At 45.3% G+C, this 27136-nt stretch overlaps 1 protein-coding gene across 3 annotated transcripts in view; it reads right to left on the reverse strand.

Annotated features, from left to right (window-relative positions):
• Positions 1-4051: 4051 nt before the first annotated feature.
• The window catches only part of ano8b (anoctamin 8b), a 117691-nt gene continuing 94606 nt past the window's right edge, over positions 4052-27136 (reverse strand). For 2 of the 3 annotated variants that reach the window (XM_072244579.1, XM_072244580.1), the window contains exons 13-17: positions 19227-19943; positions 12041-12232; positions 11565-11696; positions 9245-9355; positions 4052-9102 (exon numbers count right to left, since the gene is read on the reverse strand). In XM_072244579.1, coding sequence (XP_072100680.1) covers positions 8422-9102; positions 9245-9355; positions 11565-11696; positions 12041-12232; positions 19227-19943 — 1833 coding nt within the window. In that variant the 3' untranslated portion in view covers positions 4052-8421. The remainder of the gene's footprint in view (positions 9103-9244; positions 9356-11564; positions 11697-12040; positions 12233-19226; positions 19944-27136) is intronic. The other variant, XR_011883287.1, reaches the window with a different exon arrangement.

The following is a 27136-nucleotide window of genomic DNA, read 5'->3' on the forward strand; positions in this document are numbered from 1 at the left end:
ATAGAGCGTTTTTGATCAAGAAGAATTAATGCTGTTCATTAAAATAAACTTTGGGATGAGAAGTCAAGTCAAGGCCTGTCTGGCGTCTTGGGTGGATGTAAAGAACCCGCAGCCAATATTTTGAAGAGTGGGGAATTTTACCCAACATTTCTGTCATTAAAGCTTAAAACAGGATCACAGTGTTTAGTTGTACAATCTTGCTCTGTACAAATTGATTTTACAATGCATTTCATTGCTGTGATGCACTTCAAGATATTCCGAAGTAAAAGGTGCCATAGAAATGGGAATCTAACAGCAAATGCATTTCTTTATTTTTAGAAACTATTCCTCCTGGATGTCCTTTAGCTGCATGCTAACTAACCACAGGACAAATCACAGTTCTATGTGGTACTGGCAGTTGGTTGAATTTCTTCATGTCCTTTCAAAGAAAGTTCAAGCTTTATTTATGTGCCCCCTTTATATGATATGTCAGCAAACAAAACAGCCCATAATTTAGTCATGGATGCTTATGCACTGACGTAATATTTACAGCATCACTTCATCCTCCAATACTTGAACTGGTTACAAGTCATGGAATGTCTGAACAGAGTTAATATTACAAGGTGATGGCATATTGTCAAAACTGACCACCTCTGACAATTTGGAAAAACTAGTTATTGTAAATTGTTGAGTCTTAATGCATAATTTACCTAGTCAGAGGCTGAGATGCTGTTCCTCAAAGCAGCCTTTCTTCATAGGACTAACTGTGGCTTCAATGGTCACATAGATTTGTAAGGCCAAACATGGTTGAGGAAAAAACATCAGTCGAGTTATCAACATTCAAAGTTGAATTCAACTATTTCAGTTAACCAGCCTTTCCACTTTGTGTCAGAAATAGTTCTAACAGACCATCAACTTGCAATTTAACCTGCTGAGTGTGCTATTTCAGATTCCAGCAACTGCAATATTTTGCACATCACAGTTCCAGCATTTTCCCTTTTTTCCTTTCTACTCCAAAAGAGTAGCTGTGGTGAAAAAGCCTTCACCAGCTCCTGTCAACTGACACCAATAGCGTTACCTCTTGGTCTCAAACCTATATCAGACATTCTCTTTGTTCTCTTTACCCTGCACCTTCTCTGAAGCTTTTATAATGTCCTCCAAGTCAGGGATTCCCAACCTGGGGTTGATGGACCCCTCAGTTAATGATAGAAGTCCATGGCATAAAAAAAGGTTGGGGAACCCCTGCTCCAAGTGCTGATGAAAAGTAAAATACCTTAAACATTTCCCTAGTTTCTCCCTCCATAAATACTGGCTGATTAGCTGAATATTTTCAAACTTCCTGCAACTGCAATTTCTTTTTTGTTCTTGTGTATTTCCAAAGGTTAGTCGCACAGGTTGACAGATCCACATAGTGACATGCTAATTTACTGCAGGAGCACTTAAAGGATGGCCCCTGGATATTAACATCCCTATGGTTGGGACTTTGCCTCAAAGGTTGTGATTGCTGGAATTCAACCATCCCAGCCCCAGAGTGTAACCACAGGATACCTCATGGCAGTGTCCTAGGCCCAGTCAGCTTCATCAGTAATCTTTATTCCAGCATAAGGGAACAATGATGTTCTTAACGATTGTTCCATGTTCAGTTCCACTGAGAAATCACAGCAAATGCAACAATTCATACCTGCATAGAGCAAGACTTAGGTCACGTTCAAGCCTAGGCTGATATGTGACAAGAAACATTCATGCCTCAAAAGACCCAACAAATGACTTCCTACTACCCTGTAACTTTCAGTAGCATTACAATACTAAATCCTTCACTGGGTATCATCATGGTCTCAACTGTGGTTACAAGGGCAGATCAGAGGCTGGATAGACTGTGGTGTGACCCATCTCCTGGTGCAATTCCCCTCTCTGCAAAACACCACTCCTGGATGAATGCATTCAGAAGGCTCACCACCATGTGGACAAACCAGCCAGCTAGGCTGTTATCCCATCCACCATTTTATTCATTCCCTGCACTACAGCAACTACTCAGCTAGGCTGCCAAAACAACATTTCCAAAACTTGTAACCTCTGTCAAGTCAGACAAGGGCAGCAAGCACAGCAACACAAACATCTATCAGAACCACCCCATCCCCACTCTCCAAGCAACACACCACAACATAGAAATATAGCACTGTCCTTCATTCAGCTCCCTCTCCAATATCAAAGGAGGATTCCAGCCGTTCCATAAGGTGGCTCACCATCAGCTTCTCAAGAACAAGAAATAAACACTCCCCTTGCTGGTGCTTCCAGATTCTGAACAATTATTTTTTTTTAAAAACTGCCCAATAAAATGTATAGTGTTCTGGAAGAAAACAAGCCCCTCTAACTTCCAGCAGATATTTGAGCAAGGCAGGCAGGCAGCTCAGCCTCTGGGGACAGAATTCTCTCGTTAGAAGATCATGGGATCTCGTCCCACTCCTGACAACTGAGCAGTACTGTTCCAACAGTTGTTTCTGGTTTCCATTCCCATTCTCAGCCAACCTAACCCTTACTTCTCAAATATGAGGGTATCCCAACATGCGAACTCACCGAGTAAGAAACTACTCTGTATTATAAGTGATAGTTACCAAAGTGTCTTCCTTTATTAAATACTAAGTCATTAAGATGCAAAGTGCCCCTTTAGGAATATTCCAAAGAACGATTACTCAGTCCTTATTTCTAGAACCATCTGTGCACCAATTCCAAAGGGAGTAGCTCAGTTACTGAGAGAATTCCCAGTGCGGAACAATGCCAGTAAAACCAGGAGTGCTCTGGCCTGACACCAAACTCTGCTCTTGGTGCGTCACATCTATCTTCACAGGCTGCAAACAGGGAAAATTTTAAATCACTTTCCTTTTACAGAACTGCTTACTAAGTGTGGTGGGAGTGAGGTGTTTGAACTTGCATGCAAGGCTGCTGTGGCTGAATAGCTTGTTGTGTTCAGCAATACTATTTCTGGCAAAGTCTCAGTGGGGAAGCAACATCTATTGGAAGCAGGACAAGAGAAAGACAGGTGAAATAGATCAGAACTAAATCCCAAGGAGCAGAGCTGCAATCATCTCTAAAGTTTGCTGAGAGTGTGATTCTCTCTACCTGTAATGCCTCTTGTGTACTTTGGCACAGAATCTCACGTTAAAGAACAAAGCTCACAAAATGTTGACAAGAATAAAATGAGACAATAGAAACAGGGAACTCTGTGACTGTTTGCCAGGATGCATGCCTTGCTTGAACTAATTTGCTCACGTGCCCTTTACAGTTAAGGCCACTTTGAAGTTAAATTTCCGCTCTTTATTCCCTTGCCTCTCATTGTTAGGTTCAGACCTTTCAACTTGTCTTTCTAACTGGAATGGACAGGGAGAGAATTTTTCAATGAGATTTCACTATAGATTAGCCACCGTGATGACAGTACTTCCAAACAATGTGGCAGTGGGCATAAAGTGCAGCTTTATTGAAGTAGACTGAACTCAACTGACTGTATCTTCGAACACCAATATTAGCCATGGCTCAGTAGATTACTCGACTGTGGGTTCACTTCTCTCAGGACTTGAGAAAAATCCCAGCCCAAGTTGCAGCAACATTGTTGATCATTCAGGAGAGAGACTCCAGCTGTCTTCTCAGAGAGATATAAAAGACCCTGAGATTCTCAAGAGTTTTCTCTGTCTCCTGACTGATATGGTGAGAGATCATAATACTGAAACATTAACTATTTCTCTCACCATAGATTGTGTTCAACCTGCTGAATATTTCCAACATCTCCATATTCATCTGAGCCAATATTCCACAATCAGCATTACTCAAAAATTGAACCTTTACCTAGTTGATGGTTGTGGAATATTGCAGTGCTGCTTTTATTCTAGCAAGAATTCACCCTTAAAAATCAGTCTTGGCTTGCTTTGAGGTTGTGAAGAAACACTATTAAATGCAAATCCTTTCTTGGAAAGGTGAACGGAATGGGAGGTCACCAGAGGGCACAATTCTACTGTAGTAATTCCCTTACCCAATAAACACAGGGTGCCATTTAATACAAAATTCAATATAAGCATTTCCATTTAGATCCAAGTGATATATTTAATCCGTTCTACACTGGAACACTTTAAACATATATGCTGAAAGTGTTTCTTGGTGCACAGACCATTATACATGCTTATATACATTTATATATAGAACCATAAGAAACCACATTCACCATATATTGATAAAGGATAGTAAGTACTTCAGTCTGAAGTGTAAAGTTACACTATTTCTATCAACTTTATTCTCATCAGGAATGGTGTAGTAATACTTGGGTTTGATTTGTAGTTTAAAACTCATAAAAGGTCAGATTTGCAGACCAGGGCTTCCTGTAATTAACATAAAGGGGAACACACAGTGGTACAGGGAACGGATAGGGAGAACAGACATGATTATATCCTAAAAACCCTCTTCTGTCTAGTAAAACCTCATCTCAATGTGTGCTATTATGCTGTCTTTGCAGTCAGTATCTTAATGCTTCCCATACTGTCACTCAAGAAAGATACAAGGCTTGTGGTTGCACAGTGGCACAGCTGGCAGAGTTGCTGCCTCACAGTGCCAGAGACCCAGGTTCAACCTTGATCTCAGGAGCTGGGGGCATGGAGCTGGCACATTCTCATGACTGGATGGGTTCTCTCCTGTTTCCTTCCACATAAGGAGGATATGTGAATTAGTAAGTTAATTAACCTATGTAAAACCTATCCCTTGTGTTTAGATCTGTGGTAGAAATGGGGGGGGGGTGAAGAGAGCTGATAAGAATGTGGGGTGGTGAATAAAATGGAATTAACATAAGATTAGCATAAATAGTGAGCAGTGTAGGCTCAATGGGCCAAAAGGCCTACTTCTGTGTTGCTTCTGTTTATCACTGCACCATTATTGGAGAAAGAATAGTGGGAGAAGACCTGAAGTTACTTGGCAGCAAAGACTTGAATGTTTTTCTGATTTTGTAGTTAGCTTTCTACAATAAAGCTTCTGATCCTCTGAACATATTTCTCAGTCGTTTAGTACCACAGGAGGCCATCCTGCCTATGATGTCTGTGCCAACTCTGATTTAGTTGTTCACTCTGGACTTTCCCCATAGCCTTGCAAACTTTTCCTTGCAAGTATTTATGCAATTCACTTAGGAATTTATTACTGAACGTGTTTCGTTGCTCTTTCAAGCAGCAGGTTCCCGATCACGGCTCACTGTGAAAAAAATTCTTTACAGCATTTTTCTTTTGCAGATGATCTAAAATCTGTGATAGCAAGGAGAAGTCTTTTGTTATTATTTAATCTACAAAAACCTATTGAAACATAAAAACCTTATTATTAAATCTTCTCTTCTAAGAACAAACCATCATTTCTGCTAAAATTCAAGTATACCCTCTCCAAGTTCTTGTCATCCTTAAAATATGAAGCCCAGACCACAATTCCCAAGCTAAAGCCTAATCAGAGATTTACACATTTTTTTCATAACTATGTAACTAGCTTTAAGTTCAAGGCTCAAATCTCTGACTTGAATGCCATATAATCTGAATAATCATATGCTGAATATTTTCCCCTCAGTAATCACTCACTCCAAGATTACTAATTCAGTTCAGTTCATTATATGAAACACTACAGTGGGCTGTTCCTTCGTTGACTCTACATGACATGTCATTCTGGTAAACTAAACCAAATCCAGTCTCTAATATTTTCCTTCAACTTTCAGTCTTTATGAAGAATAAATTCTTCCATGTTATTGTATTAGCTTTTCTACAAGCTCATCTCATCACTTAACTCTCCAAAATGCACTCAGTGGCCACTTTATTAGGTGCACCTGCTTGCAAATGCAAATATCTAATCAGCCAGTCATGTGGCAGCAGCTCGATGCATAAAAGCATGCAGACATGGTCAAGAGGTTCAGCTGTTGTTCAGAATGGGGAAGAAATTGATCAAAGTAACTTTGACTGTAGAATAATTGGTGGTGTCAGATGGGATGGTTTGAGTATCTCAGAAACTGCAGATCTCTTAGAATCTAAATGCACAACAGTCTCTGGAATATACAGAAAATGTCGCGGAAAACCAAAAAAAAATCCAATGAGCGGCAGTTCTGTGGGTGAAAATGCTTGTTAATGTAAGAGGACGAGAAGAATGGCCAGACCGGTTCAAGCTGACCAGGAGGTGACAGTAACTCAAATAATGTGTTACAACAGCAGTGTGCAGAAGAACATCTCTGAATACACAACACATCAAACCTTGAAGTGGATGGGCTGCAGCAGCAGAAGACCAGACCAGGTTCCACTCCTGTACCTAAAAAAGTGGCCACTGTGTATAACTGGTATTCTGGGTCACTTAACTCTTCTGTCTCTTTCACCAATCAACTTCCCAGCTCTTTACTTCATCCCTCCCCCTCCAGGTTTCACCTATTACCTAGTGTTTCTCTCTCCCTCCCCCCTCCTTAAATCTACTCCTCAGCTTTTTTTCCCCTCCAGTCCTGCCAAAGGGCGTCGGCCTGAAACATTGACTGTACTTTTTTCCATAGATGCTGCCTGGCCTGCTGAGTTCTTCCAGCATTTTGTGTGTTGCTTGGATTTCCAGCATCTGCAGATTTTCTCGTTTGCTACCTGTGTTTTCTGTACCTTTTCATCTCTTATCCCAACTACACCGATTCTACTTCTGAGCCAGATCATTTCTCCCTACTGCCTTTGTGAAATCCTTTATTATTCAGGACCACATTCCATGCCCTTCCTTTCCAATTCCCAAACAAACTTGCTGGAATTCCCATCCTCGGTTGCTGCATGATCATATCCCAGAAAAGCCCGTTAAATCAAAATCATTATTACTTATACCTTTAATCTGCCATCCTTGTTACACTGTCTATGCATTTCGATGCAACTCCTCCCAGTTTTGTTTGTGATGGTACATAATTACTGACTCGCCTACCATTACCCAAACTGCTTTCACTTTAAATGCAGTTTTCCCTTCACCCGAACCTTTTGACCACTCTTTTTTTCTTTAAAGCCGTATCTGTAGCCCCACTTATTCAATTTGCCAAGGTGCCGATCCCTGATAAATTTAAGTTTCATTGAACACAACAGAATGACTTCCTCTTAGCCCATCCCTGGTAACCAATGTCCCATGAATGGGAAAGCCTGATGTTCCTTTCGGAGGACAGCATTCCCGTGTTATTCTCAGCCATCAGCTTGGCATGCTCACAAAGTGTGATCCATCAAATGGAACCGTCTACTGACACCAGTAGTCCATCCATTTCCTTAATGAGCCCAATATTCCTCTTCTCTAAAACGATAATACTTTAAATATTTCCCAGGCCGTGCTGCAAAATGGAGGAAAGTCCTGCATGGGGATCCTATAATTCTTTTTCTTTATATCTTTTGATCACTTAAGATAACACAGTTATGAAAATACTGGGGACAGATGCAAGGAGAATAGGTGGTGTTGTGGTGGTGTGCAAAAAATATATGGTATCTGCCTACACCCAGTGGGAGCCAGCAACCCAAGGCTCTCCTGAACCTTTTGTCCTTTGCTCCTGCAGTCACAAACAGTATAATATGCAAGGCCACCATATATAACAGGAGACAATTCAGCCCCTCAAGCCTGCCATTCAAGATTGTAATCAATCCTCTACATCCATTTTACTACCCAAAACATAAAAAAACATTTGCTCTCAGCTTGGAGAACACTCAATAGCAGAAAAGTCTAAGGATTTACAACCCATCCGCTACAGGAATTGCCACCTCACCTTAAATTACAGATTCCTTATCCTGAGGTTGTTCCTTGGTCTAGACTCTCCAGCCTGAGGAAACAGCCTCTCGCCATCATGCCTTTCAAACGTCAATCGAATACTTTCATTATTTACCTAACCAGTGAAATGAAGTCTTCACAGTCCCAATTCCCCCTCCCGTCTGAAATCTCCAGGAGGTTTGTTGCCTTTGACTCGGGGCAGACAGCCAGGCTCTGCAAACCCAGGAACCCATTGGTGGCAGCTCTGGCCACACGCTCTACAGAAGCGACACCTGTTCCCCACCTTGAAATGGTGACAAAGGGGTTCAAATGCAACTTTTTTATACAACTGGTCGTGGACGGGTTCACTGGGACTTCTGCCTGATTTGCAAAATGCAAAGTGAGACGTGGCTTGTGTGATTGATCGTGTCCCTCTAGTTACCGTGACCTGCCGAGATGGGAAGGTTGACACAAAAGTCTCCAGTGTCCGTGGACAACTTAAAAAAGCAGATTGCGGTATTGGTAAATCAAAGGGTCTACCCCCAACCATGTTGTATAAAAACCTGAAGATGATGAGAATTCTGTTTTTCAAATACAGACTTCTATCCCTGAATATTATTATTTTTTACAAAGTAATAACGAGAGAAGGGAAATCTGCAGGAGGTTTCAGACACCTCCAGCTGGCTACAAACCCTTCGGGCTGAGTTAACGCTTGGGGCTGGTAGACTCCGGGCCAGGGGCAGTGGTCTCCTCCGGCAGCCCGTTCAGGTCAGCCCGGCTGGCGGGAGCTTTCTCGCCTCCTTCTCCGGGGGCGCTCCCGCTTGCTGCTGCCTTGGGCTGGGGCTGGGGCGGCGCGGCGCCGTTGCTGTTGGAGTCGGACTTGCCGAAGTTGAAGAGTTTGCCCGGGTTGAAGGGCTTGGTGGGCGACTGTACCTTCTCGGCTGTCCCTTCCTTCCGCCCGTCCGCCGGCGATTTAAGGAACCTGAAGGTGAGGAAGCCGGGCAGCTTGCTCTCGCTGCCGGTGGGGGACTGCGGGGATTTGGCCCCCGCCCCGCTGCCTGCCGTCCCCCCGCCGCCACCGGCCCCCGACAGAAACTTGCCCTGCAGCGGGATGATCTGCTTCAGCTTCAGCACGTTGTTGGACGCCAGCAGCGAGCTGGGCCGCTTCGGTTTGTCGCTGGGCGCCGCCGTCGCCGTCTTGGCTCTGCCCCCGGAGCGGCCCTGGGGCTGGTCGGAGGGCGCGGCGCCGGCCCGGCCCTCCTCCCGGCCCGCCTCTCGCTCCCGGCGGCTCTGCGCGCTCTCTCGCTGTTCCTGCCGCTGCTTCTCCTCCTCCCGCCGCCGCCGCTGCTGCTGCTGGTACCGCTGCTGTGCCTGGCGTTCGTGTTTCTGCTCGAGAGGGAAGAACAGCGTTAGGAGCTCCCGTCCCGTCCCGGTCCTGTCCTGTCCTGTCCCGTCCCGGAGCCTCTGTCAACCCCTGCGGCTCCGGAACAGAACATTTACCACCTTCCCCTACGCCCACTACAATTACCTTAAAAGCCTCCCGTCGCTGATACTCCAGCTTCGCCATTTCCTCAGCCACCCAGGTGGGAACATCTGGGATAGCGATCTGGAGCACATACTTCAACAGGAAAGCGAAATGCTGCCGAAAACAAACCCAAACCGTTAGTCAATTCACTGGTGAAACCCCTTGCTGTCACACTAGGCTCACCGCATCCCACTGATACACCCTGCTATAACCATTTGGCACTTTCCACATCAAATACTGCGGCACACTTTCAGAGACACCCCGCCCCACACGGTAACATCTGAATATCCCGCACATACGTCGCGTCCCATGCTGTAAATGCCGGTGGTTAGTACTGTTCCACAGGGGTCTGTGTAGGGACCGCTTCTTTTTACACTATACGTTAATGATTTGGATGATGACATTGATGGCTTTGTTGTAAAGTTTGCAGGCAATACGAAGATAGGTGGAGGGGCAGGTAGTTTTGAGGAAGTAGACAGGCTACAGGAGGACTTAGATTAGGAGAATGGGCAAGGAAAGTGGCAGATGGCATACGGTGTTGGGAAGTGTATGGTCATACATTTTGGTAGAATAAATGAAAGGTTGAGTATTTTCTAAATGGAGAAACAATACAAAAATCTGAGGTGCAAAGGGTCGTGGGAGTCCTTGTGCAGGATTTCCTACAGTTTAATTTACCCATCGAATCAGTGGTGAGGAAGGCAATTGTGATGTGAGCATTCATTTCAAGAGGACTAGAATATAAAAGCAAGGATGTAATGTTGAGACTTTATAAAGCACTGGCGAGGCCTCACTTGGAGTATTTGAGCAGTTTTGGGCTGCTTAGACAGTATGTGCTGACACTGGTGAGAGTTCAAAGGAGGTTCACAAAAATGATTCCAGGATTGAATGGCTTGTTGTATGAAGAGTGTTTGATGGCTCTATTCACTGGAATTCAGATAAATGAGGGGTGACCTTATTGAAACAAATGTGAAAGGCCTTGACAGAGTGGATGTGGAGAGGATGGTGGGAAAGTCTAAGAACAGAGGACATGACCTCAGAATAGAAGGCTGTCCTTTCAGAATGGTGATGAGGAGGAATTTCTTTAGCCAGAGAATAGTGAATCTGCAGAATTCATTGCCACAGGCAGCTGTGGAGGCCAAGTCTTTATTTACATCTGTGGTGCGCAAGTGGAACAGGTAAAAAGCTTTAAGTTCCTCGGGGTCAGTATCACAAATGACCTGACTTGGTCCAACCAAGCAGAGTCTGCTGCCAGGAAGGCCCACCAGTGCCTTTACTTCCTGAGAAAACTAAAGAAATTTGGCCTGTCCCCTAAAACCCTCACTAATTTTTATAGATGCACCGTAGAAAGCATTCTTCTAGGGTGCATCACAACCGGGTATGGAAGTTGTCTTGTCCAAGACCGGAAGAAGCTGCAGAAGATCGTGAACACGGCCAAGCACATCACACAAACCAATCTTCCGTCCTTGGACTCACTTTACACCGCACGCTGTCGGAGCAGTGCTGCCAGGATAATCAAGGACACGACCCACCCAGCCAACCCACTTTTCGTCCTTCTTCCCTCTGGGAGAAGGCTCAGAAGCTTGAAGACTCGTACGGCCAGATTTGGGAACAGCTTCTTTCCAACTGTGATAAGACTGCTGAACGGATCCTGACCCGGATCTGGGCCGTAACCTCCAAATATCCGGACCTGTATCTTGGTTTTTTTGGAAATACCTTACTTTCCATTTTTCTATTTTCTATTTATGGTTTATAATTTATATTTTTAATATTTACTATCAATTTGTAATCCAGGGAGTGGGAAGTGCAGAATCAAATATCGCTATGATGATTGTACGTTCTAGTAACAATTGTTTGGTGACAATAAAGTATAAAGTATATTTAAGGCAGAGGTTGATAGATTCTTGATTGGTCAGAGCATGAAGGGATATGGGGGGGGAGAAGGCAGGAGATTGGGGCTACGAGGGAAAATGGATCAGCCATGATGAAATGGTGGAGCAGACTCAATGGGCCAAATGGCCTCATTCTACTGTATCTTATGGTTATGCTGATATACACCATACAGTAATATATGAATGCACCTAATTCAGATACATACCAGCAAACCCTCTATGGTAACGTGACACGCTAATATAAACCACTACTGTTCTTTGCAGCTCTGACAGTAATCTGATCTACCCTGCACCCCTCACCATGATGTTCTGATATACAACAGATTTTAAGAAATATGTCTCACACCCCTCACTGTAACACTTTGATATCCATCTTTGCTCCTCATCGCCCTGAATCATCCCTGCACACCTCTCACCCCGTGCTGCCCCCCTACCTCTAGAATGACCACGAGGACAATGGCCATCTCTGAGCTGAGCGATGGGAATAGGCGTTGCAACTGTCCACACTGACCAATCAGATAGCAGTTCACGATGATGGCCAGAACTCCCATGGCTTCCATCACGTTCTGTGGAGAAAGAATGAACAATGGAGCTCAGCAGAAAGGCAGCCTCGGTATCTGTCCTCGGCCCAGGGGGTACAGGAATATTAGGGTCTCCATAGCCACAGATGGTCAATCACCACAGAAAAATGGTCCTCAGTCACATTTACAACATAAACACCAGGGCAAGGGACTCTAAATTGCAGAAGAAAACCTGGTTTATTATCACATCAGTGGGACTATACGACATCAAATTGTTTATAGCATATTATGAGAAACATCCATCACCGTATGTATTCAGGCAAACTGCGAATGTCATAACTATACTCAAGGAAAGCATTATCAAATGGACGTGCAGATATTTGCCCTACCTGCCACTGGCCAATACTGTCCACTCTCTGGCCAAACGGCCTCTGGGATCCCGTGCACAGTTTGAAGGCATCACTGCGGATCTCAATTATGTTGTTGATGAGGGCACACATTGCAGCAAGGGGGAAGGCAGAGGAGAAGAGTACCACGTACCCAAACTGGATGAACATCTCCTGGTAGTCCTGGAAAGTGTCCTGAAGAGGAAAGGAAGTTAAGTGTCAGAAAAGGAGAGAATGGAGGAACAAAAGTGAGGTGAAAGAAGGATGAATAGAAAGTGTTAAATGAATCAGAATCAGGTTAATTATCACTGTCTTATATGATGCAATTTGTTGCTTTGTGGCAGCAGTACAATGCAAATATATAAGATTACAATAAATTACAAAATAAATAAATAGTGCAAAAAAAGAGGAATAATGAGTTAGAGTTCATGAGTTCACGGACTATTCAGAAATCTGGGTTGCTGCCTTCAGAACGACTCTAAGGTCAGTAGGAGCCGCGCTCCCTCATGCTATCAGGAAGGCAAAGCGTGAGTATGCACAGAAAATTCAGAGGCACCTTTGTGGCACCAGGGACAAGTGGCGCATGTGATAAGGTACACAAATCATAAAAGGTTACAAATCCACCCTACGTGTTAATGACAGCAACACCTCCCTTCCTGATAGGCCCGATGTCTTCTATGCACGATTTGATGCAAGGAATGATGTGACATCAGGTAAAGCTCCCTTCTCCCCCCGAGGAACAGGCACCGTGTCTGGCCACAGCCGAGGTGATGATGATCATAGCCAGGGTAAACACACGCAAAGCTGCAGGGCTGGACAACATACCTGGTTAAGTGCTGAGGGATTGCGCAAGCCAGCTAACAGAGGTCTTAATGGACATCTTTAATATCTCTCTGAAACAGTCCATTGTAACTGCAGGCTTGAAAGCAGCCACCATCATTCTAGTGCCCAAGACAGCAGTGGTAACTGGCTTAAACGATTACCGCCCACTGACACTGACTTCGACAATCATGAAGTGCTCTGAGTGGCTTGTAATGGATTGTATAAAATCCCACATTTCAGCTACATGAATCCTTGCCAGTTTGGCTATGACCAAACCAGTGCACTGACAATTCCATAGCCTCACTCCTCCTCTCCATCCTGCCCCACCTAGAAAATGATGCCTCACACGCCAGGATGCTGTTTATTGACTTCAGCTCAGAGGCTGGTGGGTAAACTGTCCTCACTGGGGCTCAACACCCCTCTCAGTAACTAGATCCTGGCGTTCTTGACAGAAGGACCCCAGTCAGTCTGAGTTGGCAGCAACACCTCATGCTCCAACACACTGAGCACTGGTATCCCCACCCTCCCACCACTCCGTGCTATGTGCTCAGCACATTGCTGTTCACGTTGCTGATTTATGACTGCACAGCCAGATCCAGCTCAAACCGCATCATCAGGTTCTCTGATCATACAGCAGTGGTTGGCCTCATCAGCAACAATGATGAGCCGGCATACAGAAAGGAGCTAGAGAGGCTTGTCAAATGGTGCAAGAACAACTACCTGAGCCTCAGCGTGGAGAAGAGGTCCACAGCAGGGGTGATGGATAAGTTCGTGGCCTAAGGTAGAAGGAGATGAGTTATACCACTCTCGTTATATGCACGTGCAGTTCAACTCTTTTGAGTGAAAATGCAGAAAGTTTGAAGTTAATAACTCGTCTACTTCTACCTTAGGCCACAAACTTATCAATCACCCTTGCCGTGGACCACTTTCTGGAAGTCCAAGACGCCGGCTTCTACAAAGCAGTGATCCGCATGCTCCATGACCAATGGACTAAGTGTGTAAATGTAGGAAAAATAAATGTGCTAGGTTTTCTAAAATTGACTCCTTCTACCTTAGGCCACGAACTTATCAATCATCCCTCGTAGATGCACTCAATGGTAGGGAATCATTAAGGCCACTGTAGCTCCTCCCTGATGGTCATAATGAGAAGAGGGCATGTCCTGGGTGGCGAGGGTCCTTAGTGATGGATCATGCCTTCTATGAAAATGCCCTGGATGGTGGGGAGGGTTGTGTCCGTGACGGAGCTGGCTGACTCTGTAAACCTCCTGAGCCCCTTGTGGTCGTGTACAGTGGAACCTCCGTCCCAGGCTGTGACTGACCCAGTCAGAACCCTCTCCATGGTACATCTGTAGATATACCATATCTCCTCAAATGCCAAACAAAGTAGGGCCCAGGGTAGATCTTCTGAGATATTGACACCCAAGAACTTAAAGCTGTCCATCCTTTCCATTACTGACCCCTAAATGAGAATGGTGTGTTTTCTACTGACTCTCCCTTCCTGGAGTCCACCATCAATTTCTTGGTCTTACTGATATTGTGTGTGATGTCATTGTGACACCACTCAACCAGTTGATCCATCTCATTTCTGTATGCCTCCTTGTCGCCATCTGAGATTTTACAACAGTTATGTCATCTATTAATTTATAAATGGCATTTAAGCCCTGCTTAGCCACACAGTCATGAGTGCAGAGAGATTTGGAATGGTGGGATATTAGATTGAGGGATATCTAGGAAAAAGGAAGAAGGGGGGCAGGAGAGAGAGAGTGGAAGAGTGGGATGGGATAGGGAAACAGAAAAGAAAAGAGAAATGGAGAGGAATCAGAGAAGGGGCGAGATTGATTAGTTAGAACAAGCTAGAAGGAAGGAAAGGGAGAGTTGAGATGGTATACTCCAGACACAGTAAGGAAAGAAAAGGCAAGAAAGGGAGAGAGGAAGGATGAGACAACAATAAGGAGAAGAGTGGAGAATAATGAAATGGAAAATACAAGACTGGGAAAAGGGTGGGAGAGATTTTCATTGTTGAGTGCCATTGACACATGGTGACCCTATGGATAGGGTTTTCGTGACAAGATACGTTAGTAGATTGCCAAGCCTTTCTTCTGCACAGATACTGCTGCTGCCCAGGTTGGGACCGGCCGGAATTGTACTCGGGACCATCTGCCTCGAGGTCCAGTGCTGACGCCACTACACCATCGGCTGGCCAGGAAAGGTTAGTAGGGAGGAAAAATAGTGAAGCAGCATGTGTGATACAGGTCTCAATCCTTACTAAATATGTAGGTAGCTCTCCCCAGTCGTCATTATCTGTCCCCTCCACACACACACACTCCTCTGTTGAGTATTTTGTACAGTCACTTCTCCCTTCCACCCTCTACCCCCTCATTTTTGGAAATATCTCTTTTTGTTGGATTACAACACAACCTAGAGTCAGTGTGCCCAGGCAGGACCTTTCATGACTTATAAGGTGATTTAATTTCAACTCTGGAGACGTAAGGACATAGACGGATAGTCTCAGCCTGAGTAGGGATGGAGCACACACTGGGGCGCTGTCAAACTGAGGCCTCAAGTGATCATTTAAAATAGACCCTTTTTAAGAGGAGGAACAGCAGGGTTCTTCTCACTGAGAGACAGAGGAGGTTCTAGGACACTGTATTACTAAACAAAATTGCCTGGTCATTTTAAAAACGCAAACACGAGGAAATCTGCAGATGCTGGAATTTCAAGCAACACACATAAAAGTTGCTGGTGAACGCAGCAGTCCAGGCAGCATCTCTAGGAAGAGGTACAGTCGACGTTTCGGGCCTGACGAAGGGTCTCGGCTCGAAACGTCGACTGTACCTCTTCCTAGAGATGCTGCCTGGCCTGCTGCGTTCACCAGCAACTTTTATGTGTGTTGTCTGGTCATTATCACATTGCTGTTTGTGGAGGTTTGCTCCGTGCTGCTCAGTATTTATATTTCCTGCAAAGTAATAGAAGCTACCCTTCTGAAGGACTCCAATGGGTGTAGAGCAACTTGGGATATTCCTTAGTGACACATTATTGCAAAACTTCCTTTTCCTCAAAACACAGCCTTTGGACAAACTCAGTAAGGACAGAGAAAGCAGATTCAATTCGAACTTTTAAAAGTGAATTCCTGAATGGTTATGAGGGAAAACTTTAAAAGCTCGTAGGAAGAAAAGTGAAGATAACTCTTTCAAATGATGGCACAGGCATGGTGAACTAACTGGCCTTCCCCATGCTGGGAAGTATTGTGGTGCAGTTTCAGGAAATAATTGGATGTTTAAAAAAAAAACATTTCAATTTGTACATTGAGACTCAAGGTGTAATGAACAACAGATTGAAAATGGAATGTGGAATCAGCTCTGCTTCCTATCATCAAATTCCTGACACTGGAATTATTTTACTCAGAGGACTATATTTGGAATGAGTGAAGTTCTTATTGTGCGAACATTGGCGTACTGGCATATAAACATATTTAAAACTGCCTAGCGAACAGTCCGGTTCAGTATTCTATATTAAAAGTATTTTTAAAGAAACCCTTGAATTAAAAGTGTCTTTCATCAGCTCAGGATATGTCCCAGTGAATGAAAGACTTTCTGAAGTGTTGTCATCTTTGCATGTGGCAATTAGAGTGGTCAAATTATACCCTTAAACAGCAAAATGAGGATCTCCAGGTATTCAAGTTTTAGGAAAACTTGCTTCACTCAGTAATTGTCACTTTAACATTTCTTTTTGCTCTAAAATCTTTGCACCGTTCTGCTGCTGGGCACTCATATTTATTATTACCATGTATACTGTTTACACTATGAGCTTCTTGTGAGCAAGGAGTTTCATTGTATGACCTAATCTGAATCTCAATCCCACACCCTCATTCAGAATAATGACAAGATGCTGCATATTTACAATCAGCCCAGGTGGCAGAAAGATCCTCAGTTGAAAATCAGGTAGATTATGCCTGACTGTGCAGAGATATCTCAGTAATGACTCAGGTTATGTATATAAATCAACAATGCCATCGGTAAGAATGAAAGAAATAGGAAGTGGGAGAACAATGTACCGAAAATAGAAAGGAGAAAACAAAGCAAGGGTTCAGGCTGTTGACCAGGATGGTGTTGGTTAAACATCTTGTAAACTCCAGCTATCCGGTCATTGTAGTCCATCCTTTACAAGTCAAAGTCAAAGTAAATTTATTATCAAAGTATGTATATATCCCCATAAAGTACCCTGAGTTTCATTTGTGGCAGGTACTTACAGGAAAATAAAGAATTGCACAATTAAACTATACATATATAAAGAATGACAAGTGACCAATGTGTAAGATACATTAAGCAAATATAAATAAATACTGGAGAAGACATGTTGTAGTGTCCTTGAAAGTGAGTCTGCAGGTGGGGGGTACCTCCTGCCCAGTGGTAGCGGCAAGAAGACAGCATGACCTGGATGGTGGGGGTCCTTGATGATGGATGCTGCTTTCTTGTGGCAGCGCTCCCGGTAAATGTGCTCAGTGGTGGGAAGAGCTTTGCCTGTGATGGACTGAGCTGGACTGGATAGCAGCCCTGGCTATCTTTTAGCAAACAGCAGAGACTTTAAACATTAAACTGTAATCCTGCAGTTGTCCTCTCTGTAAGGCAGCGATAAAAGCAGGCACCAAGTTCCTCCAGCAGAGGGCGCAATTGGAGAGCTACTGCGAAGACCTTGAGGCCCTCCGTTGGTCAGAGTAGGCCATGGAGGTTGCGGCCCAGATGTCTACGTGACAAAGCAAGCCACGGCAGTACAAGATGGAGAGCAAGCTGTTGCCCATGTTGCTCCCCCTCTCCACGCAGCTGATGGGTACGGCAGAGACCGATACAATTCGGCACCAACGGCGTTGCAGGAGTTGTCCATCAGTGTTCAATTCAACCTACGGCCTCCTTACAGACCTCAGCTCTAGATTGCTGTTTGGGGTTTAACTCCCAAAGCCTTCTCCCCTGAGAGGGTATACCGCAAGGCAGCGGCGGCTTCTGATCAGAGCTTTTCCTCTCTAAATTTGCTGCTAAGCATGGCTGTCGAGCTCCACCTGCTCAAAGTGACTGGTTTTAAGGAGCCAGTAACCTGCCTTTGCCCCTTCCCCTGTCCAAGGCCCTCGCGCTGATTCTTGACTGCAGGAGGAAGAAACTGGGTGCCCATGAGCCAGACCTCAATAGGAGATCGGAGGTGGAGAGGGTTGGGAACTTTAAATTCCTTGGTATTATCATATCAGAGGATCTGTCCCGGGACCAGCAGGTGAGCGCCATCACAAAGAGGGCACGCCAGCACCTCTATTTTCTTGGATGTCTGTGCAGATTTGGCATGTCATATAAAACTTTGACAAACTTCTGTAGATGTGCAGGGGAGAGTATCCGGACTAGTAGCATCACAGCCTGGCATGGGAACACAAATGCCCAAGAACAGAAAAACCTACAATAAATGATGGACACAGCTCAGTCCATCACAGAAAAAGCCCTCCCCATCATTAAGTACATCTATAAGGAGCGCTGCCGCAAGAAAACAGCATCCATCGTCAAGGACCCCCAGCGTCCAGGCCACTGCTATCAGGAAGGTTCTACACCACCAGGTTATTACCCTTCAGAACCAGTGTGGATAACTTCACTCACCTCATCTGTGAACTGATCCCACAACCTACGGACTGGACTCACTTTCAACGACTCTACAACTCGTGATCTCAGCATTATTTATCTGCCCGGTTAGTTCTCTTTTGTACATTGGTTGGTTTGTGTGTAGTTTTTCATTGATTCTATTGAATTTCTCAGTTCTGCTGTGAATGCCTGCAAGAAAATGAATCTCAGAGATATGCACTTTGATAATAAATTCATTGTGAAATTTGAATTATGTGTGTATAACAGGGACTGAGGCTTCCCACACTGTTTGTATATAATGCAGCCTTGGTGCCCCAGCACTAACTGTGTGTGTATAATCAGGACTGAGAGACCCAGCACTGTTTGTATATAATGGAGACTTCATGTGTGTTTGTGTATAACCAGGACAAAGATTCTAGCACTAACTAACTGTACAATATGGTGGAAGGTCTGCTCTCTAACTGATTGTATATAATGACGACCGAGAATACAGACTAACCTCATATTTCTGCATTAAGCTCTCAATTTCTCCTTGTGTAATATGGTGGAAGGTCTGCTCTCTAACTGACTGTATGTAATCACAACTGAGAATACGGACTAACCTCGTATTTCTGCATTAAGCTCTCAATTTCTTCTTGTGTAGCAGTGTGTGTGTATATAAGCAGGACAAAGATTCCAGTACTAAGTGTACAATATGCTGGAAGGTCTGCTCTCTAACTGATGGTATATAATCACAACTGAGAATACGGACTAACCTCATATTTCTGCATTAAGCTCTCAATTTCTCCTTGTGTAAGGGGGGCGTCTTCATAGTCATCAGGTGGGTCCATCCAGGACAGCCTGTTTGCTGTAGATTCGGTGTCCTCCCCTTGCTCTGTGTTCTTGTCCTTCCTCCTCTGTCTCAGCGTGACGCTCAGCTCCTTGTTCTCCTCTGCAATGTGACCGTAGTCTGCCTCAATCTTTGCGTCATGCTCACACAGCTCGAACATGAGTCCTCCCTCGGAGCCTCTCTCCACCAGGATGGGGCTGCCCTCCTCCATCAGCATGCCATCCAGGACGCCCTCCATCTCACAGCTCCTCTCCTCCTTGGCGGGGCCTTGGCCACCCCCGGCGAAGCTGACCTTCTTGGAGAGCCGGAGCCCACAGTCCAGGATACTCTCCTCGTCGCCATCCTCCTCCCTCTGCTCCTCCTCTTCTTCAGGTGCTCCACACGCCCCGTTCTCACACTTGGTTTCCCCTTTCTCATTGCCCTGATCAATGGCCAGCTCTTCAGACTCCTGCTCGACCGGGTTGTCCGGAGGTGTCCCTTCCCCTCTGAACCGGTCCGGGACATTTTTGAACAGATTCCTCAGGGTGCTGGACAGTGCTTGAAGTGTGAGGTCTCCCTGCTTGTACTTTTCGTAGAAGAGTGGCTGGAGAACCTCCTTCATGTTCAAGATAATCTGCCTGGTGATCAGAAGCGTGGCCAACATCTGTCAGCAGAAAGACAATCTGGTCAACACTGCACAGCTAATGTCCTCCCTTATATTTTTATCTTCCACCATTCACTATCCCACCTTTATGAGTCCTCACAAAGTACATCACCTTGCACTTATCAGGATTAAATTCCATTTTTCAGTTGGTGAATATTTATTTGTAGCCTGAACACTCTCCCTGCTATCAACACCAGTAATCATCTGCAATCTTACTAATCACGTCCTATAAACTCATATCCAAATCATTAGTGTAAATATTAATAAGTAAAGTCCCAGCATCAATTTTTTGTCACAAGTTTGTAATCATAAAAAAAACAACAACCCTTCACAATCACACCATGTCTCCCTTCGTCAAGCCATTTTTGCATTTAATGCCCTCGATTCCATGGGCTCTAACCTTTTGGATCTGCCTCTCATGCAGGATTTTGTTAAATGCTTTACTGAAGTTCATGTAGAATGCATCACAGCACTAGTCTCAATGAAACACTTTATTCGTTCGTTCGTTATGTCCCGTGTCGTAGGACGTGGGCAATCGTGATTGTTCCAGGCAAATTTTTCTACAGAGGTGGTTTACCACTGCCTTCTTCTGGGCATTGTCTTCATATGACAGGTGACCTCAGCCATTATAATACTCTTCAGAGATTGTCTGTCTGATGTCAGTGGTCACATAACCAGAACTTGTGATATGCACCACCTGCTCGTATGACTCCACCTCCTGCTCCCATGGTTTCAGGTGAGTCTGTTTGGGTCGGGGGGGGGCAAAGCAGGTGCTACACCTTCGGTAAGGGTGACCTGCAGGCTAGCGGAGGGAAGGAGCACCTTACACCTCCCTTGGTAGAGACGCATCTCCACCCCGCCACACTTTATTACTTCTTCAATAAATTCACTTAAATGGATCAAACAGGATCTTCCCTCTAACAAAGAAGCCACACTGAATATCCTTCATTAATCCTGTCCCTCAGAACTTTTTCCGATAACTCCCCTAACAATGATGTTAGATTCTGAGGCCTATTCCTGATGTTCTTCTTTATCAAAGGGACCATATTTGCCGTCCTCCAGTCATCTGGCACCTTGTGTCTGTCCTGCTAACCGTCAAATCTCCCTTGCCTCCAGTAGCTGGCCTGGATACATCTCCAAGCCCTTCCCTTGGGATTTATCAGCTTTTAAGTCTCTGTTACCCACCCAGTCGTTACTGGGACTCTTAAGTCCTTGTAAAGTATACAGTTGTACACACAAACACACGTGCATGCACACACACACAAACACACGCGAAGTCAGCTCCTGTTACACACCTACTCATGATGGAGCTCTCAGTCCCTATACATGCACATGTACACACACTAACACGCAGGTGTGCACTCATGCTCCCTCTCCCTCCCATGACTTGGATCCTTACTGAGCCTATTCAAACTGTTCAGCTCTGTCCCTGTGTGACTGATTTCTCAATGTTGTCACTTGGTAAATCTACAGCTGACCTTTCAACATAGGAAGAACCTGTTGTAATTGCTACATTCTTCTGGTTGCTAACATCACCAGCTCTTGCTGTCTGGAACAGTCAGGCATCAACACTGACTGAGTATCGAGTCAATCACCCTCTGCAGTTCCCTAGGTTGAAGGAAGCAATCCGCACTGCAGAGGGAATCTCCCTTCTCCACCTCAGCACATCCCTGGCCACTCACCGAATGTGAATCACAATCAGGTTTTGTGCTGTGACATAATACATACGGAAGCTGGTGTTGGTCATATTTATCAGGCTGGCTGAGTGTGCCATCAGTCATGCTGGTGAGATGTCTTGGTGTAGGTATCTCTGCTAAAAGACCACAAGACATATGGTCTAATTCTGCTTCTTTGGCCCATTTGAGTCTGCTCTGCCATTCATCCATGGCTGATTTATTAACCCTCTCTAACCCATTCTCCCCACTGTCTGTGGTAATGAATTCCACAGATTCACCACCCTCTGACTAAAGAAATTCCTCCTCATCTCTGTTCTAAAGGGGCGTCCTTACATTCTGAAGCTGTGCACCTGATCTTAGACTCCCCCACTATAGAAAGCATCCTCTCTACATTCACTTGACCCAAGCCTTTCAATACCCAATGGGTTTCAATGAGATCTCCCCCCTCATTCTAAGTTCCAGTGAGTACAGGCCGAGAGCCATCAACACTCCTCATACATTAATCCTGTCATTTTCATGAACTTCCTCTGGACCCTCTCAATACCAGCACATCCTTTCTTAGATAAGAGGCCCAAAACTGCTCACAATATTCCAACTGCGGTCTGATCAATGCCTTACAAAGCCACGTCTTTGTAATTCCACTCTCAAGAGCCGTCCTGAGGAAATGCTACAATGTCAGAGATGCCAGTTCTAGTTACTGTACTGACCCTGGCTCTGCTTCCCTCTGAGGTGGGTGAGGGCGTGGGTTTCTTTGCCAGGCACTTTTCCTTGGAGCAAAAGTTCAGGGATGTGTTTAAATCCAACCCACCCTCCCAATGGCAATGGGAAATCCGCAGTATAATGTGAGTCTCAGGAATGGTAGCCATGAACTAATCATTGTAAAACCCTGTCTAGTTCACCAATGCTCTTCAGGGAGGGAAATCTGCTCTCCTGAAGCGACTCTAGACCCACTAATTAATTACATTAAACAGTGGTTCGAGAAGATGACTCAACTTCCACTTCATGCCATCACATTCCTGAGGAGAGTAAATGCCAGACTTAAATGACCCACAGTTTCTGAAAAATAAATTATTTTTTAAAAAATTGAGAAGACCATAGAGTGATATGGCACAGAATTAGGCCCTTCAGCCCATCATGACAATGTTAACCAGCAAGCACCTGTTTTCACTAATCCCATTTTATTCCCCCCCATTCCCATGAACTCCCCTCAGAACCTATCACTCACTTGTACACCAGGAGCCAATTAACCAATGGAGCTGCAGGTTACTGGGATGTGGAGGAAAGCGAAGCACCAGGAGGAAAACCACGTTGGTTACAGGGCGAACGTGCGAACTTCACACAGAGAGGACCATGGTTAAGACTGAATCTGGGCCGCAGGAGCTGCGAGATGGCAGCTCCACCAGCTGCAAAACTGTGCTTGAACCAGTCATCCAGCTGAATGGCAGTTAGAGATGGACAATAAATACCGATCTCATTAACAATGCTGACATCCCATAAGTGAATATGCTTCCATTTCACCGTTCAGTGTCCTGAGGATCTGTGCCCCCTCCTCTTATAGAGAATATTGACTCATTTAATTCTGCGCTGAACCTTACTTTCTGTACAGTGGCTATCTTGTTTTAAATGGCTGTTGTACTTCCGACATCACAGCTCTGCCCATATTTTTCTAAATTGATCCACTTTATCGTCTGTGACTCGGCAAGGGATATCCTGAGGTAGTGCGTTTATGCAAGTCTCCCAATTCTGCAAAACCTCACTCCTCACCTCAACAGCCCCATTACTGGAACCTTCTCCAACCATGCTAGATTCCAACATCTCTTCCCAGAGTAGATCTGAATCGCATATTTCCTGATGTCACAGCCCTCCTCAAGCGCTAAAGAATTAATTCTGTTGGAATTTTAGTCAGATTTCTGGTGAAGCCACACCAGGAGAGCGGAGGGGAGAGGGTGTGGAAGGAAGATCTGTATTATCCTGTTTGAGAGAGAAGGGAGAGGCAGCTGGGAGATGAATGAGCAGATGTGACACAGCTTGAGTAAATTCAGAGTGTTGAAAGAGGGAGAGCCTGAATTGAGTGACGATGTTGGTCAGTGGGCAGACACACTCCTCCCCAATGCTGTAGCCCATTGACTGCCTGCAGGCTCCAACTTCGTGCAAGGACACTTCAATTGGAAATCTGCTCCCCTCCCCCTCCACCATTCTCCCAAGCCTGGGCTGCTTGTGCTGATTTAGGCTAATCTTTCTCCGCACTGCAGTTGCCTGCCAGAAGCTGGCTTCTCTGAGGTGCTGCAGCAGACAGACATGCAGGTGAGGGGGGTTAACTCTGACACCAGTAGGGTTCTGGGAATCTTTCCCACACAACATCTGTGCAGGGAGCTTCATTTTCTTTAGTTTTCAGGATGTGGGTGTTGCAGTAAAGACCAAAGTTCATTACTATCCTTGAGAAGGTGTTGGTGAGCCATATTCTTGATCTGCTGCAGTCCTCCACCCACGGTTGTTGGGGAGGGCTTACACCCAATGTTAACGAGGGACCAAGATTTAAATGTCAAGGTGATGGGAGACCTGGAACGGAAAACTTTGGTGGTTCCCGTGCCTGCTGCTCTTGTCCTGCCTGGTGCTAAAGCTGAATGGACTTGGGAGGTGCTATTGAGCTAATCTTGACAATTAATCACAGTTCACCTTGTGGATGGTATGCTTTGCAGCCACTGTTGTCTTACAATCAAATGGACTACTTTGCCCTGAATGTTAACAACAGGAATGCTGCAGATGCTGGAAATTCAAGCAACACACATCAAAGTTGCTGGTGAATGCAGCAGGCCAGGCAGCATCTCTAGGAAGAGGTACAGTTGACGTTTCAGGCTGAGACCCTTCGTCAGGACTAACGAAGGGTCTCGGCCTGAAATGTCGACTGTACCTCTGCCTAGAGATGCTGCCTGGCCTGCTGCGTTCATCAGCAGCTTTGATGTGTGTTGCTTGTCCTGAATGTTGTTCTTCTCAAGTGCTGCTGGAGCTCTGTCATCCGGGCAAACAGAGAGGACTCCATCACATTCCTGTCTTGTGCCCTGGAGATGGTGAACAGCCTCGGGGGACCTGGAAGGTGTCCTGATGCATGGAGAGTTGGGCATTGTATCACATGGCATCCCATCTCCAACGAGATCACCCAGCTCACATCTCTTCCTCAGCCCCATTCTTCTTGTAACTTCTAACCAAAAATGTATATTTATTTACTGATTGAGATACAGCGTGGAATATGCCTTTCCAGCCCTTCAAGTTACACCACCCCGCCACCCCCACAATCAAATCTGAGTCTTACCACAGGGCAATTTACAATGACCAATCAGCCTACCGACCAGTTCCGTCTTTGGACTGTGGGAGGAAACCGGAGCACCCAGAGGAAATCTGCAGGAGAAAAGAAAATGGGAAACCATTCCTTGCTCAACAACCCCAGGTCTTCCACACAGCAGTGACTTGGAAATTCAGCTATAATTCTTAGAGAATCTGAAGGTCTTGCTTTCTTGGCCCTTCTTTGGTTGCGCTTTCTCATCCACGACCCCCCGCCAACACTCCACCCTACACCGTGTCCTCTCTGCACGTGAACGTGAGCAGGTAGCACTGTGAACCTGAGCAGACTGACCCTCACTCAGTCTTCACTTCACCACATCAACACTGGGGCATCCAGTATCCCCCAAGAACCAGATAAACGAACGCCATCACAAAACATTTCTGATGTGTTGTCACTTTTGCAATGTTAGAAATGTTTGCAGTTTTAAGCAGAACAAGCTCCCATAAATAACAGTAACAACCAGATAATCAGTTTTAATGAATTTTGCCACCAGGGCTCTTTTTTGGGTCAGAAATTTGTAAGGCAGGGAGGGAGTGGACATCAGCAAGCAAGAACTGAGGAAATTTGTAAGGCAGGGAGGGAGTGGACATCAGCAAGCAAGAACTGAGGAAATTTGTAAGGCAGGGAGGGAGTGGACATCAGCAAGCAAGAACTGAGGAAGCTAATCGTGGCCGGGATGAATTGGATTGGGCCACCTTCATCTTGAGGACTGCCTGCTTCCTCTCTGGTGCTGTGGGTTCTGAGGTGGCTAATGAGGCCAGTGCAAGGTATGCCACAGGAAGGGTGAGGGTGCTTTCTGGCACAGTGAGTACGTGGAGAGGTAGAGCAATCGTTATGCAGACTCCGTTAGGAGTCTGAGTGGTGAGATGGAGAGACTAGGGTTTCACAGTGCCACCTGGGTGCTTCCAGTCTATGTTGAGCAGCTGGCCAGGGTTTTCCATGAGTCAGTGAAGATGTTATATACGCTTGGTCATATCCTGCTGTGCTTGAGTGTGTGGTACACAGTGCGAACTGTCCGACGAAACTGACAGGGTGTGACTAGAACCTTGTTGCTGGGCATGTTGGTCCCAGAAAGGAACCTGGCATTGATTTGCTCAACCTACCAGTCTAGTTAGAGGATTTTGCAAAGGTGACATTGGTGGCCCCTCTCCAGTGCTTTGAGGTACCTGCTGTGGATGGGGCCACATCTCCTCGGCACAGGGCAAGTCGGTGCCCAGATGGAAGCAAGTTACTAGCCACCATTCCTCTGAGCTGACATCACAAATAGTGCAAGTGGAGAGGGTGCAGGGAGAGCTTCGTGTTTCTGCTATTGCCTAGAGCAATGTGTCAGGGTCAAAGAGCTCACCGTGCTGACAGACAGAAAATCTACAGCAAACCTTGTTTAGGGAGTCGTTTGCAGTGCAGATTCTCTGTGCTCAGGAGTTCCCCAAAATGTCTGTGACCCCGGTAAGGGAAACGTGGAGTCTCTATAAGCATTCATCTGCCCTGTGAACTGCTTCACTCTGTGCCATCTCATTGGTCCTATGACATTTAGCTTCAGGGAATTTATTGCATTGCTCCTGTTTAGCAAACACAGAAGACAGACTTGCTTTTTCTTAGCACCGATCCCATCCTCGGTATGTCCCAAAGTCTGCAAATTAGAGACACATTTGTGAAATTTACTCACTGCTCTATTGTGGGGAATAGAGGAGCCTTTATCTATGCACAGCAAGATCTCACAAACACCATTGCCACCATGACCAAATGATCCGCTTTTCCGTGCCAGCTGAGGGATACATATTGGGCAAGGACACAGGTGAGAATCCTGTCATTGTCCAAGTAGTGGCCATGGGGATCTTCAAGACGTCAGATATCTTTTCATGACAGATATCACCTCTGACACTTTAGTATTCTCCCAGAACTGCACTGGATGTATCAATAGACTCAACCCCTGGAGAGAGTTTCAAATTCACACCTATTCACAAATTCTGAAATCACTGCTTTCCTGTCCTCCAAGAGTTTATTCACCTCTCCAAATCATGCCCAAACTTCCTTCAATTTTTGCCATGTGCACTTAGCCAGCCCACTCTCCCTCATACCAGTGGAGAACTCACGTGGTCACACAAAACAACCTCATACTCCATCAAACAATCATGCTTTATGCAGCTAACAGTGGTTAGGTCTGAGAGAAGGCCAGT

Source organism: Mobula birostris, chromosome 26 (genome assembly GCF_030028105.1).
Source record: "Mobula birostris isolate sMobBir1 chromosome 26, sMobBir1.hap1, whole genome shotgun sequence".
Classification (NCBI taxonomy): Eukaryota; Metazoa; Chordata; class Chondrichthyes; order Myliobatiformes; family Myliobatidae; genus Mobula; species Mobula birostris.